This window comes from Arachis hypogaea, chromosome 19, assembly GCF_003086295.3.
Source record: "Arachis hypogaea cultivar Tifrunner chromosome 19, arahy.Tifrunner.gnm2.J5K5, whole genome shotgun sequence".
Lineage (NCBI taxonomy): Eukaryota > Viridiplantae > Streptophyta > Magnoliopsida > Fabales > Fabaceae > Arachis > Arachis hypogaea.
The window spans coordinates 111,359,721-111,374,615 of record NC_092054.1 but is presented as its reverse complement, the minus strand read 5'-3'; the positions used below and the strand labels follow the sequence as shown (position 1 = coordinate 111,374,615).

Below are 14,895 nucleotides of genomic sequence, written 5' to 3'. Positions count from 1 at the left end.
ACAAAACATCACTGATGTTTTGTAATAAAAAATATTATTTTAATTATTAAAACATAAAATATTAGTGACGTTTTGTTAGAAAAATATTATTTTAATTGAAGAAACACAATTGACGTTTTGTAAATGACCATAGTTGTGTTTAATACACAGTTTAGTTCATGATAAAGGATTTCACCTCTAACAATACAATATTAAAAAAAAGGTTGGATTTTGGTAACAAATTGTATCTTCTCCTGAAATGGAATTTTTATTTTTTATTTTTTAATTATTTATTTTATTAAATATAATCTTATTATTTAATATCTTTTCTCACATATTTTTTAAATTAAATTTAAAAATTATATAATAAAAAATTATACCAGACAAAACAATTAAGAGAAAAGACATAATAAATAGATATATTCCCAATTTCCCATATTTGAATTAATTTTGAAAATTGCAAAACGAACTTCCCCGAATCTGCGGTTTTTTCCACAAGCAAAGAATCAAGTCAGCAAAAGCAGGATTTGCCTAAAAATAAGTTCTTTCTTCTCCCATTATTTGATCTTTCTTCTCTTCTCCTTCTTCCACCAGTTCTCCAACAGCATCATCGAGATTTGAGGTATTTCAAATTATCTTCGAAGTTTCTATTTCTCTTTTCAATTTTTTACTCTCAGTATGCTGTTAGGTAGCAGTTAGAACTTAGAAACTTAGAATTGTAGAAAACGAAAGAAGAGGGAGGAAAAGAAAGGGGTTTCCGATCATTTGATGGTTAGTGATTATAATGCACTTTATTGATCACAGTAGAGAATGAATGCATTCCTATGAAAATTTATAAATTGTTTTCATAACCCTATCAATGGAGGATCCTGCTGTGTAGTTTTTGAGTGCAGAAGAGAAGTGTGGATTGTATCTTAATATTTCCGCAGGCACATGGATGAGTCAAATAAGCATAAGGCCATCAGAGCCAAAGAGATTTCTGAGAAAATGTTTGCTGCAGGTGATGTTTATACTGCAATGAGGTTCGCTTGTATGGCTCGAAATTTGTTTCCTGGTCTTGAGGGTATTAAGCAGATGATAAAAATATTTGGTATATACCTGGCTGCTAAGATCAAAATAAATGGTGAAATTGATTGGTACACTATGCTTGGTGTAGGTGCGCAAGACGATGTTGCCATAATGAGGGAATCGTACATGAGTTTAGCTTCCCTGATTCACTCTGAGGAGAACAAGTTTGTTGGCGCAGATGGGGCCTTTGAACTTGTTTCGCAAGCATGGAGTGTGCTGTCGGATAAGGCTAAGAGGGCAATGTTCGATGAGAAGATTAATGCCCCAGCATTCGATGAGGAGGTGAAGGTGGAAACATGTAAACTTGCAACTGAGTGTGAATATATACCATCACAAGAGGGGGATAATTGTGATCACAATGTTACTGAGGCTGCCTCTTCAAATGCAAAGATTCAGAAGGACAATTCACCTGCATCAAGATCAAGTACATTTTGGACTATGTGCCGTAGGTGCAAGCTTGTATTCCTGTACCCTAGAGTTAAAGTTAACTGTAGACTTTTGTGTTTTGTTTGCAACAAAGAATTTATGGCAGTTGAACTAGATAGACGGAGGGTTTTATCAGCAAGGAGGCGCTCCAGGGGTTTGCACACTGTCAATCCACAGGCACATGATGTAAGCAACTTTCATGGCAGTACATTACTGAGAAAAACTTGTCAGGGTTCCTCTGCAACTCAAGAAAAAGATGTTCAACAGATGTATCAGAAAGTAAAGCGAAAGCGCAATGAGGAGCAAGTAACAGAGAGGGAAAATGCCTCCCAAGAGGAGCACCCTGTTGCTAAAAGAAGTTACTTTAATCCTTCCAAGATAAGAAGTGCCTTGGAGGATATGAGCTTGACCGGCTCTGATGAGCGAAACACAAAGGAGCCAGATTTCAAATATAGCGGGACAAGCCAACCTAAAGAGAGCGGCATTGCAAAAGGCATCTACCAGGTGGAGCTTCGTAACCATTTTATGGACGTTGCTGTAAATGCGCTTAGTACAAAACTAGCTGCTCTTAATCCGGATACTAATGATAGCCAGAAAGCAAATGAGACGGGGGAAACATTTTTGAGAGAATCTGAAAGTTATGATCAAGACAATTGTGAGAAGCCAGAAGAAAGGACAAGCGGAGTCCAAGCAACCATGCCATCTGCAGGCTCTAATACTATGACTGACATGCTAACAAAATCTTTGGGGAAGATGTCAATAGAGTTTCCAACTTCCAAATAATGCAGATAAAGAAGTATAGAAGCAGTTAATGGTGACAGTAAAGAATCTAGTCTTTGATTGTAGATTTTTAATCATTTGATTTTATGTGCATATATGGCATACTCCAGTTGAAACTTGAAAAGTTTATAATTCTAGTTATTGAATCGCAGACACTTCTAATTCTTTTACCATTGATATTGGATTCTTGTTACTAGAAATTTGAGTAATCTAATTCATTCGTATGTAGAACTTTTTGTAGAAAAGTAGAGGTCTACAGTCTACTGTTAAGTGAAGTCACGTTGGTTGTATCTAAAAGAAAACTATTTTTGTCAGGGGATTTATATGTTAGATGCCTATTGCCTAGGGTGAATGACAAAGAACAAATCATGGAATTTTTCTTTTATCGAAATTTATTACACAAACCTAAAACATTTTAAAGATGCTGTAAAGTTAAATAATTCTTTTTCCAGTTTCAAGTGCTAATCAATCACTGTTACCCCCTTTTTAAAAGAACAAAAAAAAAAAAAAAAACAAGTAATTTAAGCCACTAGAATCAGATAAATAATACAAGACTAGAGGATTTGCTTTTGATATATGGAAAGTCAGTAAGAAAAGGTCTTGAATCTCCGGACTTACAAAACATCTGCCTCTAAAAACTAGAAAACAAATCAAAAGCATGCACGACATTGATAAATTTGTGCTACAAGTTAAATTTAATTTATCGCTAGCTATCTATGTTTTATCTTAAATGGAGACAACAGATCTTCGGATTCTTTTGGTTGCAATTTTAACAAAAATAATGCTATACATTTAAATTTTTTTATGAATTAAATTTATCTAAATTAAACAATAAGACCTAAAATAATGTTAATTATAATTAATTTTTATTATATTAGACTAAATTAAATTTAGTTAACAAAAAAATTTAAATATATAGCATTATTCTTCTAAGAATGCTAGTGACCTAGGCTAAAAATGCTTTGAGCTTTGTGGAGACATCTTCGGAAGAGAATTTGATAAGCCGATTGAGGATGGATTTTGGTGGACTTTCTAATTTTATTTTACGGATCAAGAAACTGTTTTTAAACCAATCTCATGGCCTAACTCTGACCAAACTATGCCAAGTTGATTTGCTTGTTGATATTCTCGTTATATGATAAAATATATAAAAACTAACTTATAATGAATTAATATTAATTAATTTTAAAACTAAAATTTATTATTTCAGATCTTTTGTTGTTTATTATTTAAAATTTAAAATAAAAAATTTAAATTTTAAAATAAATAAAATAATTTAAGCAATAAATTAATATTAACTTAGTATTATTTCAATCAAAATAAATTAGTTGAAGAGGAAAAAAAAAATATCCTCCTTTGAATTTTTCTTTTTAACCTTTAAGATTTGTCAATTCACTAATTTATTGGTTGATTATTGATCAAAGAAAAATTAGTTATTTAAAAAACCTCTTTTTCCATTCATCAGCAGATTAACAAAACAGTTGTGTATTAGTAGCGTATATATGCCACATATATATAGGACCTCAAACTTCATCCATGGAGACACAATGCAAGCAACATTACATTGTACATACTCTTATTCACAAATTAAACGCAAGACGATAGTGATGATGATCCCCTTCAACTCGCGAAAAGACTCTAAATTCAAAGCTCTTGACGCTTGGCGCCACTGTTGTCGAGTTTGGCGGGACCCTCACCCTCAGACTCCCCAGGAGCAATGGTAACCACCCTAGGACCCTTGATCTTATCAGGTGACAACTTATCAAGAATCAAAGTAAGCACACCGTTGTCAAGCTTCGCCTTAACAGAATCCAAGTCAACATTCTCCGGCATCCGAAACTGCCTCCAGAACTTTCCATATGACCTCTCAACCCTATGCCAGTGATCTCCCTTCCTTTCTTCCTCCCTCTTGCGCTCTCCGCTCACTCGCAGCACCCTTCCTTCGTCAACCTCGATCTTAATCTCGTCTCTCTTCAGCCCCGGCACGTCCAGCATGATCACGTGACCCTCCGGAGTCTCCTTCCAGTCTACTCTCGCCGGCGAGAGCGCCATCGCCGCTTGCTCGTCCCTGCCGCCTACCCCGAATGGTACTTGCTCCAGCACTCGGAACGGGTCCGGCCAGAGGTCAGATAAGAGAGAGGTGGGAGGATCTATCAAAGGAAGGAGAGAAGCTTTTGTGTTGGAACAACATTGCGCAACAATAAGCAACAACAATGATGCTAGCAGCAACTTGAGTTTTTGTGGCCTCATTTTCGTTGTGCTTGGAATTCAGAACTTGGTTGGACTTGGCAGTGATGATGACTGATGAGTTAAGTGTAATTCTGGTGTCTATATATAGTGTGAAAGGATGTGCTTTAATTTGGTGGTAGAGATATGGAGAATGTTCCATTATGATTCGATAGTATAGGAACGTAAGAGCGAGTGCAAGAGTTTTCCTAAATGTTCCAGAGCCTTCTTGTCTTTTGCACATACTACTTTCAACTGTGGAGTATTAATATTAGTTATTAATAAATTTAGTAGTATCCAAAGTCCAAACTTTTAATAAACTATTTTAATTATTAATAAATTTTAATTATTAAATTAATTTTTAATTATTTATTTTTTAAATAAATAAGTTTTAGTGTTAAATTTTTATATTAAAGACAAACAAAATTTACTAATAAAATAATCTGACATAAAAATTTATTTATCAGGATCTTACTCATATATGTCCTAAAGTCATATTTTAAACATATCATAAAAAAAATTACTAAAAAGACTAATATCTTAAATAAATTTCTAAAAATCTTATGCTCCAACAGATTTGTCATAAAAAAAATTTAGGTTTTCAATTTTTAAGATTGTTAGATATATATTATATAAATCCCAAGCCAAGTTAAATAAGTTAACACAACATTTTCTTTCTTACGTAGAGATTGTAGGTGTAAGGTATCAGGTAAAATAATACGCGTTGCGTTGAGACAAATTAGTCCCTAGACACGTGGCTAAAACACCAAATGATGCCATTTTTAATAGACAAATTCGTCCTCCACCTTTGTTCCCCACCTTCTAGTTGTTTCTTTTGAGAGGACTAAATTGACATATATTTTATAAGTTTAGAGATTTTTTTTACTTATAACAAAATTTTAAGGGACTTATTTGACTTATATATAATTCAGAGAGAAAAGAAAAGATTGATTGGAGAGATATGTTAACATAGCTATTTTAGTTCAATTTGGTTACTGATGGGCTACCTGCAATTGCTATCTACTAAAATATAAAGCTATATAACAAGAAGGAGACGAAGGTGAAGGAGTGTCAAGCTGAGACAAAAAAAAAGTGCAGCACATGCAGGCAGTCAGTTATACTTATATCAGACTTCCACAATTTGAAAAAGTGAACGAATTATAGTCAAGAGAAGTTTGAAATATTTAAATATTAGTGAATAATGTTAAAATTCATAGAGAATTTTACTTTATACAAGTAAAGTTGAGAGTTGAAACTCTCATTATTCTCTTTCAATTTGTCTAATTTCATATAATGATCATCGTGTTTGGAAATGTAGACAAGAATAAATTTATTTTACTTATTTTTTAATAAAACTCATCATGTGGGAATTGACATTCGTTATTTCGCAGGCATTAATACTACTTTACATATAAGGGAAATAACACAAAGGATATCATTAACACATCTGCAATAGCCAGAGTTTTTACCCATCCATATACATCTTCATCATATTTACATGCATGCAAGTGAAATAACAAACAGAAGCAGAGCCTTAAATTACTCACAACATAAATAGTTAAATATACACACATAGTCAACAAAGAGAAGGGCAGAGTTGTCAATTTAAACTCAACTGCGGGAAACTATCCTCCAATGATAGATTATAAGATCTTCTAATCCAGGCTTTCTCCTTCTTGATTTGAACAAGTTGAGGGTAAACACACCATGGGAAGCTTAGAAAATGGTCCCTATTCATGCCTTCATTATACAGACCATAGTAATCAGGATGATAAGTAACATAATACCATGCAGAAGCCTTTGCATAGGCATCATCACCGTTGCCATCGTTGAACCACGTTCGAGCCTCTTTCCTTAGAGACCTCACAGCTGCATTAATTGCATCTGAATCCCTCCTTTTGGTGAAAGATTTTGACATTTTCATGATATTCCCGCTCAAGATTTCCGCTTCTGTTTTGATCCCGTAGTAGTCCATCAGATTTCCCAATTTGTAGTCATAGTTGGTTTTGTGAAAGAAAGCATCATCAGCATAATCCTCAAAACCATCAACTTCCATGTCGGGGTCATATGACTGTATAGCCACTTCCCAGGTAAAGGATGTGATCGAGCTGGCACTGGTTGCGATTCCTCGCACTTCCCTGAAAAGCTTTCCTATAATATTCTGCGACTCATAGGGATTTTTATCAGGCTTCTCCATGAAATCTGGATAATCTGTGACATAAAGTTCACGAGGAAGAACAGCTGGAACACCAGTTTTTGGAAAGTCAACCGCTATTGAAAATAACTTTGCTAGCTTGAGGCATGGTTCAGCCATTGCTTTTAAGGGCTCTCGATCAGCAAATACAGTGTGTGCATTGGCAATTATTCCTAGACTGTCATTAACTATGTAGTTTACAAAATACTCCTCAATCTCCTGTACCAAATAATTAAAAGAAAATTGAAATAAAAAGTGAATTGGTACAGAAGAGACTAAGATGAACTCAAAGACCATACGAAAAGTTAAATCGTTTCAGTATTTTGGTCTATCGTAAATTCATAACAAATAGAAAAGAAAATAGAGATATCTAAGTTATAGAGTTCAAGCTTCGTGGATGAAAAAGAGAAATGTTTCAGATGTGATCTGCGATAGAAGAGAATGACTAAAACAGGAGACATTTTGGGTGTTTTGAGGCTAGATTTTGGTATTTTTGAACATAACTAATATTTATGAGATTGTTTAACACTTCTGACTTATGAAATGAAACTAGAAAAAAATAAATAACAAAACGACATATATTTTAATTTAGAATGACTATTGGATTTAGATAATAGAATTGACGTGGACTGTATTTAAGTGACTAAGTGAAGTTGTGTTTACACTTTGAAAAGATAAAGAAAAATGGGAAATTATTTTAAGGGAGATACTCTGACAGAAAGTATAGCTTGGCTCAAGTTGTTATAACTTATAATCAGTATTGAAGTGAAACCTTGGATGGATGTGACAACATAATCCATAACAACAGCAGAAATGTTGAAACATGATTAAAGATTATACATAATAGCAACATAAGATTTAAAAACAAAAATAATAACAAATATATCAAAGATAACAATATCTAAAAACGATACCTCAATCATGACATCATGATCCAGTTCCGTACTTGGACCAGCAGTGTAGTCCATTGGTTCAATTACTCTTGGTGGAATCAATTCAGGGTCCCAAGAAACAAAGTAGATATCACCATCCAAATCACTTCCAGAACACTCATTTGGATGAGGCCTTATAACGAAAATCAGTTATTGATGCCCAGAGACAGTTTGAGAGGATGGCCACATGCAAAAGTTTAAAAAATCATTTATGAATGGAAATAACTTGCTCAAGCATATTTAAAGAAGATCAACTTTGATGTACCATTCAGATCATGTATAATGTATGATTCAAAACTCATAAGCATTTGACGAACATATCTAAGAGAAATAAAGAACAATATTGATGCCTAAAAGAATATTATTAGCTGCAACTGCATTCCAGGTTTTTCTCTCTTTCATTCTCACTCTGATTTACTTTTTTTTTTCTTTTAACCCCCAAATTGCATTGCATGCAGGTCTTTTTCTTCTTCATTCTTTCTCTCTATTTTTTATTTTAAATGATGTCATCATTAGAAATAATCTTTTAAGAAATTTATATTATCCAACCTAAATATTGTATATAAGTGAAAACTAAAATATTAATGGAGTATCAAAAATAATTAGAAAGCAGTGGAAGAAACCACCATTGACTGTAAAACTGCAACGTCTATTTGACTGAATGGAGTTCATAGTTGATGTTTTTTTAACAGAAAAACTAAAAAACAACCATAAAAAAAGTAAAAAAAAAAAAGTTACAGCTATACATCTTAAAAGTAACAGAAGCAAGGACAATTTTCAACACGTAAAACTAGCAGTTCATAGTGCAGCTGCCTATACATAATGGTAAAGGCCAAGTAGGTATTAATTATTTCCCCAAACTTGTTTTATGTAAATTTTAGTCACTAAGATGTGGACTGCGCTTAACATATACATGATACAGTATCTTCTGAGATAGTGTTTACCATAAATAATAATTGAGATATTAAGAAATATAAGTACCTGCGTCCCTTTCGTGGGAAAACAACACAATCTAACATGTGATGCAAGGCTGGCACATTCACAGCCTTTAAAACACGCACATCTCCCGGGTGCAAACAGGGATTTTTTGCCACTACTACCTTACCATTGACTATGTAAGATTTTGCAGGATCATATGAAGAACTACCAGAAAGACTCCCATGCCTATTGTCAGAGAAATGAACAAACACCTGACCATATTCTAGGCTTCCAGTTTCATCCAGACAACCCATCATTGCTCGTCCTTTTGGAATCAGAATCCTCGTCTTGAGTCGCAATTCCAAAAGTTTTGATGCCCTGAATGTTTGCAGCATCATTGATAGAAACGGTTCTACATTCGGCTTGTAGCCACAGATGAGCATCTCCTTCAGAACATTACTGATTTCCCCAGTGTACATCATGTCCAGAGCCTCTTGCGCCTTTAATGAATCTGTTAGTATAGTGTTCAGTTGATCAACAGCCTCTTTCTGTTTTTTCTCAAAAGCTTCATCCTTGACGCCAAGAGTAGATAAGAGAGAAATCAACTGACGATTTAGATAACAAGGCTGAAATTTACTACATGACAAAACATCCAACTTTGAGTTATCTGAATCATACTTCCGCATACTCTTCCTCAGTGATAGCTTTGTTGTCGATGTTGGGTCAACAGCCACAACTCCTTTGTACCCGCCATATCGGATCTGAAAGGCAGATGGAGTGGAACTGTAACCACATTTTTTAGCAACCTTCTTGGCAAATTCAAGAGATATCTTCCCAATTCCATCAGAAAAGACATAGCCATTAAACTCTACATCAGGAATAACTTCAATTTCATGCTTCTTAACAGTTAGTGTTTCAGTAGATGAACCAAAAGATTGCCCCAGCCTAGCAGCATATTTGGCCACATTTCTAATATTACGAAAATCTCCCATCCATTCCCTGATATATGCAGCAGTACATCCAGTTGCTGTAGGAGCAAACATCCAAAGAGAATTTTCCCGCAACTGACTTGATGAGAAAGCTAGAAATTCAAACTTCTTGTCACCAATAGTTATGCCATCTCTAAGGATGGAAAGAATTCTTGTGTATATTTCAGTCTTCCTGTTCACAGAAGTACGTGGTGACAAATCAGTAGAATACAGTTTTTCTAGCTCTTCATCAACAAATGAAACACGTAGGAAGTTGTCAAGATCCTGATGGAAATGGCGGAGAACACGATTTGAGACATTAATCTCTGGGCCACAAAAATACACTTTGCAAGGTGTAATCTGAACCCTCTTTACATAGACCAAACCAGTATCCAAGGATATCGCAGGTGATCGAGGAGGGTTCCCTAATGCATTGCCAGAAATGTACCTTCTGTACTGATCACTCAGCCACTTTATGGGTTCATAACAGAACTCCTTTGAATAGAACATTTTTTCTAAAGCATGTTCTATAAATTCAAGCTTCATTCTGTATGGATCAACTAAACGGTAAAAGTCATCATCAAGTGATGGACCAGCGAGACTCCCATGCTGAACCAGTGAATTAACTTTGAACAAGATGTCATATGGTATTTGAATGCCTTGTGGAGGAGTAACAATGGGAACAAGGTCCAGATTGCTAGAAAAAGGAACCCCTGTCACTAAAGTGAATTGCCTCTCACTTTCCTCATAATAACCAAAGTTTTCCCTGAAATCTGGAAACTGTTGGTCATATGGAAGCTCTATAACTAAGGCAGATGACTGCCCAATACTGCTGCAAGGTGTGAAATCTGTTGCTCGAATCCATTGGTCATCAGGAACATCTTTATAAAAGTTGAATAACGGATGATCATATATATCTCCTGAAGTAGATTCTTCTTTCTCAAAAATACGGGGAGCACCAAGTAACTGAAATTTGAAGAAAAATTAAAGATGTTCGTCATAAGTCATGCATAGAGCATCCATAGCAACATGCAATTACAAGGAAAAAACATCCCACGAAACGATAAAAGACTGAAAATCAAGACAATTATTTTGGCTTTCCAAGTCATATCGACATGGTAAATTCTGAAATACATTAAAAAAGAAAAACGTTCCAATAAGTAATAACACGCTTGAGATCAAATTTAAACCATATGCACATTGTTGTGGATGGTCGAGGGTTTACACCTAGTAATAGATGAAATGATAAGGAAAATAGTTAATGAGCATTGTCAATAGGATTTCTAAAGGCTACTCCCTGTATCATTATATTTAGTTGCTTTCTTGCAAGAAAGCTGGTTTATACCTTTTTTTTTTAAATATAGTTTGACTTATCAGTTCAGGTTCACTTCATTGTGAATTTTCAGTGAACAAGGTATCCAACCTATTAACTTCTGCAGAAACATCACAGCATTGTTGTCAGGTCTCTTGTCACTTTGATAGAACTATTTTCCTTCAGTTAAAGAAAATCCAGTGCTAAGGAAACTTGCTCAAGTCTAGAACCAAGGTTCAACAAAAGGAAATACCCCAATTCAAACTCAAGCAATGTATTTATTATGGTCCATGGGTAGGAGAGTGACTACAGCGGGTAACTCCTGTTGGAAGTTAAACTTTTCTGTTGGAATTCATTTTCCACTATAATAAAAGTGTTACTTAAATCTGAAGAATAGATTAAAACCAATAATGATAAGTTTAGATTTAAGAACCTGAATCAGGAGATAATTAGCAGTTTCACCTCTGGGTCGATGCAGCTCAATCTTCCAAATATTCTCATAATAAAGCTCAAGTTTATATTCTGAATTGTTATGGGAAAGAAAGAAATGAAACTTTCTCATTCCATACCCGAAACTTAAACGGACATCCATATTTCTCCATAAAACAGAGAATCTTTCCTTGGAGAGCTGACAGCCGAAATAAAGTTTCACATTATTCAAACAATGCTGAGAAGATCTTGGCTTTGGCACAATATCTTTTATCATTTCCCGAGCCTTCAGATAGGAGTTGCCAAACCACAACTTTTTTGTAGCTTTAGACAGTATGTGTGAAGCATTGCTTGCAGAGGTAAATTGAATAATCGCAAATGCCCTTGGAACCTTACCTTTGCCTTGCCTTATCTTAACAGCTAATACAGTTCCTTCACCGGTAATATGTTCCACATATGTCTTTACAACGTCCACAGTAACATAATATGGGAATCCATACAACTCAATTGTTTTACCCATCCTTCATAACCACTCTTTTGCCTTTCCTGAATAGGAGGAGAACAAAATAAATAAGTAAAACAATTAAAAAGTAGTGACAAAAGGCAACACTAATATGATGCTAGATCTTCTATTTAAACAGTTAATTTAAATTTGTCGTCCAAAATATTACGATATCAAATGCATTGAATGTTTATTCACATTGTTCTGGTAAACATGGATAGATGACAATTGATCCAGACACTAGAATGCACCTTCCAAGCCAATTTGTTTTCAAGGGAAAACTTCACTGCTTTTGACAAATGGGTGTTTTACATGTAAAACAAACCCTTCTTAACATAATCTAACTGACCAAATACACAAATTAGTTATAAGACAGCCATGTCTGCAAGAACTTCCACACTTTTAATGATGAAATTTATCTGAATAACCGAACATCAGTTCAGGCTGCAAGCTTAGGTTTAACCTAATGGATGAGATTCAAAATGCATTTCACAGATTCAGCTCTCATTGCAGTCCACAATGTAAATATAGTTAAAAAAAAAGGGAACATGAAAGGTTCAGAAACTTTCTGCATAGCCAAACCAAAACATTCCAAGTATATTCATATTACATAACCTTTCTCAGGTGCCACAGTAACAATAGATATCATTGACATCTTCTGAAAATACATACATCTCTTAAGACTGTAAAGTTAAAATTTAAAATATAAGTATTGTAATGTAACATTTATTAACAAGGTAATACTTTTTGAACAAATCAGAAGTTACATCAATGAATATAATAATATAAAACGACTTTCCTAACTCATTAATTATCAGCTGTTAAGAATATGGATAAGTATCTAGTTTGCACAGCACAATCTATCAAAAAGTTTCAACAATTTTAATGAGTGCACCCTGCAGAAATTGTCAATGATTTCTGGAACTAGTGATACTATCCAAACTTATTCTAAATGGGTTGAATTGTTAATGGAGTTAAGATCATGTTAACAAAATGTCAAAAGTTTCAAACATGGATTATGTTCAGCCAACACAAGAAAAACATAAGCTCTTTAATTTGCTCAGCACTAGAGATGGATATTCCACCAAGTGGTTATGTAAGCGGGATAGAGGATATTTACCAAAATATAGTATACTGTTGTCAAAATATGTAACATGTGCAACTGAAACAAATGCAACTGAAAAGAGAAGAAGAAAATAAAAATTATGTCTAGCTTTGAATGTAACAAGTAAGCCAGATCCTAAAATTTCAGAAAATATTCAAGTGCACAATACAAAATCATGACTCTCTTAAGATCCAATGGGCAGTCAATAAGTGCAAATGAATAAATATAAAAATTGAAGGGTGAATAAATAAAATAAAAAGAAAATACAGCTGAAGCTCAAGAACAACCTTTTTTATATAGAAAAAGTTGTAAAAAACTCACTGGCTCATGAATAAACGCAAAGAACATAAATAAATAATAGTCTTGATTAAAATTATTGAAGAAACAGACATGAACATGGCTTAAATGGCTTCGAGATATCTATGAAATTAGGATGCATGCTTTTGGTTTTTAGACAAAAAATCATCTTGTTTACTGAAAAAATTACTTTCCACATTTTTGTATAGATTTTATGAAACAATCAACATGGTATAAAAATATTTAGCGTTTGTTCAAAAAGTTAAGCAGAAAACCTTCTAAATAAAATTTGTCCTCAGCTATTATCAACTGTATTAAAAAAGTAAGTTGTAAAATACTAAAATCAATTATTTTTTCCCAAAATCAGAAGCATTTGCATCCATTGTGCGACCTGATTTCTCAAAATAAGCACATTACTAGAATCTAGAGCCTTTGTTTTCGTTTACGATATGAATAAACAGCTATTTGCACCAAGGAATTTGATTTTAAAAATAAGTGTTAAAAGTTTTTTCTGCCCAACATAAGATTAAAAATAAAATAAAATAATAAAAACTAACTGTCAAGGAATTCACACTAAGGAACCCCAAAAATGGCTGCAAAATCATTTTGGTTAACACCTGAGGTAACGAGTTCTGGCTTTCCTTAGTCAAAAAAAGGATAACTTGGTCATAAATATGGAACAAAATAACAGAAAACCGAACCTCTAACCAAATAGTGATGAACTTGCGTGAATTTGAGGCAAAAAAATTGAGCATTTCCTGCTTAAAGAAATTGGATCACCACGAGTTATGGACCGAAAAAATAAAAAGACTCTTCCTTACAGTTACAGCAACCAAAGATGGCACTTATATTCTACAATGCATCATAGTCCAACGACCAAAGAGTAACAACAAAACCAATCAATGTTGGAAGAAGAGTAAAGCAATGCAGAAGCTATAGTGAAAATGAGCATGAGGATACGACTGAAGAGCATGATCATGATCAGGCACAAAGAAAGAGAAGAGACAAGAGAGTAAAGTATCAGAGAGACTGACCTAAGAATCCTCACTCGTCAATGCCAAGTCAACACGAAAAGTTTGCGTTCCAAATTCCGATATATTATGATTTTTTGACTCAGCTAAGGAAGGGATATTTTTTCTGAGTAAATATTTAAATTGGTCCTAAATTTACAGTAGAGCCTAAATTATTTAAAATTGTTTTAAGTTTGTTTTTTAACTTAATAATGATCATCTTTGACATACTTTTTGGTGATGAAATGAGGACGATTGGATAGAGGGTGCGTTAGAAGTCATGCTGGAGTGATAAAACGTCGTCGTTTTATTTTTAGCGTCCAAATCGAATATAAACGATATGGGTTAGGGTATTTGGAGTTAAAACTTAAAATCCCTTAAAATACCCTAAAGGACGTTCGAATATGTTTTATTTGGGCGTCAAAAATAAAACTGTAACGTTTTACCAGTCCAGCGTAGCTTTCAACGTGATCTCCATCCAATTACGTCATCGTTTCGTCACCGAAAAGTATCTCAAGGACTACCGTTGTTAAGTTGAGGGACAAATTTAGGAGAATTTTAAGTCATCGTTTCGTCACCGAAAAGTATCTCAAGGACCACCGTTGTTAAGTTGAGGGACAAATTTATGAGAATTTTAAGTTTAGGAACAACATTGAGACTCGACTGCAAATTTAAGGACCACCTTGAGTATTAACTTGATTTTTTTAATTTAAATTAAATAAATACAAAATTTACGAAAATACATAAAA

At 34.0% G+C, this 14,895-nt stretch overlaps 3 protein-coding genes across 12 annotated transcripts; 1 reads left to right on the top strand and 2 right to left on the bottom strand.

Annotated features, from left to right (window-relative positions):
• The first annotated feature begins 416 nt into the window (after positions 1 to 416).
• Positions 417 to 2,447, top strand: LOC112778614 (uncharacterized). 5 transcript variants are annotated; one of them, XM_029295635.2, is made up of 3 exons: positions 492 to 601; positions 980 to 1,042; positions 1,136 to 2,447. In XM_029295635.2, exons 2-3 carry the CDS (start codon positions 997 to 999, stop codon positions 2,254 to 2,256), a joined length of 1,167 nt encoding a protein of 388 aa, XP_029151468.1. In that variant the 5' UTR covers positions 492 to 601; positions 980 to 996; the 3' UTR covers positions 2,257 to 2,447. The 5 variants fall into 5 exon arrangements, with proteins under 5 accessions (XP_029151466.1, XP_029151469.1, XP_029151465.1 ...); XM_029295633.2 differs by lacking the exon at positions 980 to 1,042 and having other exon boundaries at positions 417 to 979; XM_029295636.2 differs by lacking the exon at positions 980 to 1,042 and having other exon boundaries at positions 421 to 601.
• Positions 2,448 to 3,686: 1,239 nt separating this feature from the next.
• LOC112776298 (22.0 kDa class IV heat shock protein) lies at positions 3,687 to 4,597 on the bottom strand. The gene has a single exon (XM_025820397.3). It carries the CDS (start codon positions 4,501 to 4,503, stop codon positions 3,898 to 3,900), a length of 606 nt encoding a protein of 201 aa, XP_025676182.1. The 5' UTR covers positions 4,504 to 4,597; the 3' UTR covers positions 3,687 to 3,897.
• Positions 4,598 to 5,891: 1,294 nt separating this feature from the next.
• Positions 5,892 to 14,450, bottom strand: LOC112775469 (RNA-dependent RNA polymerase 1). 6 transcript variants are annotated; one of them, XM_025819092.3, is made up of 7 exons: positions 14,171 to 14,200; positions 13,838 to 13,894; positions 12,855 to 12,911; positions 11,237 to 11,778; positions 8,587 to 10,457; positions 7,588 to 7,738; positions 5,892 to 6,892 (listed from the first exon to the last, which is right to left on the bottom strand). In XM_025819092.3, exons 4-7 carry the CDS (start codon positions 11,750 to 11,752, stop codon positions 6,080 to 6,082), a joined length of 3,351 nt encoding a protein of 1,116 aa, XP_025674877.1. In that variant the 5' UTR covers positions 11,753 to 11,778; positions 12,855 to 12,911; positions 13,838 to 13,894; positions 14,171 to 14,200; the 3' UTR covers positions 5,892 to 6,079. The 6 variants fall into 6 exon arrangements, with proteins under 6 accessions (XP_025674877.1, XP_072083025.1, XP_072083026.1 ...); XM_072226924.1 differs by lacking the exon at positions 12,855 to 12,911 and having other exon boundaries at positions 14,171 to 14,221; XM_072226925.1 differs by lacking the exon at positions 13,838 to 13,894 and having other exon boundaries at positions 14,171 to 14,205.
• Positions 14,451 to 14,895: the final 445 nt, after the last annotated feature.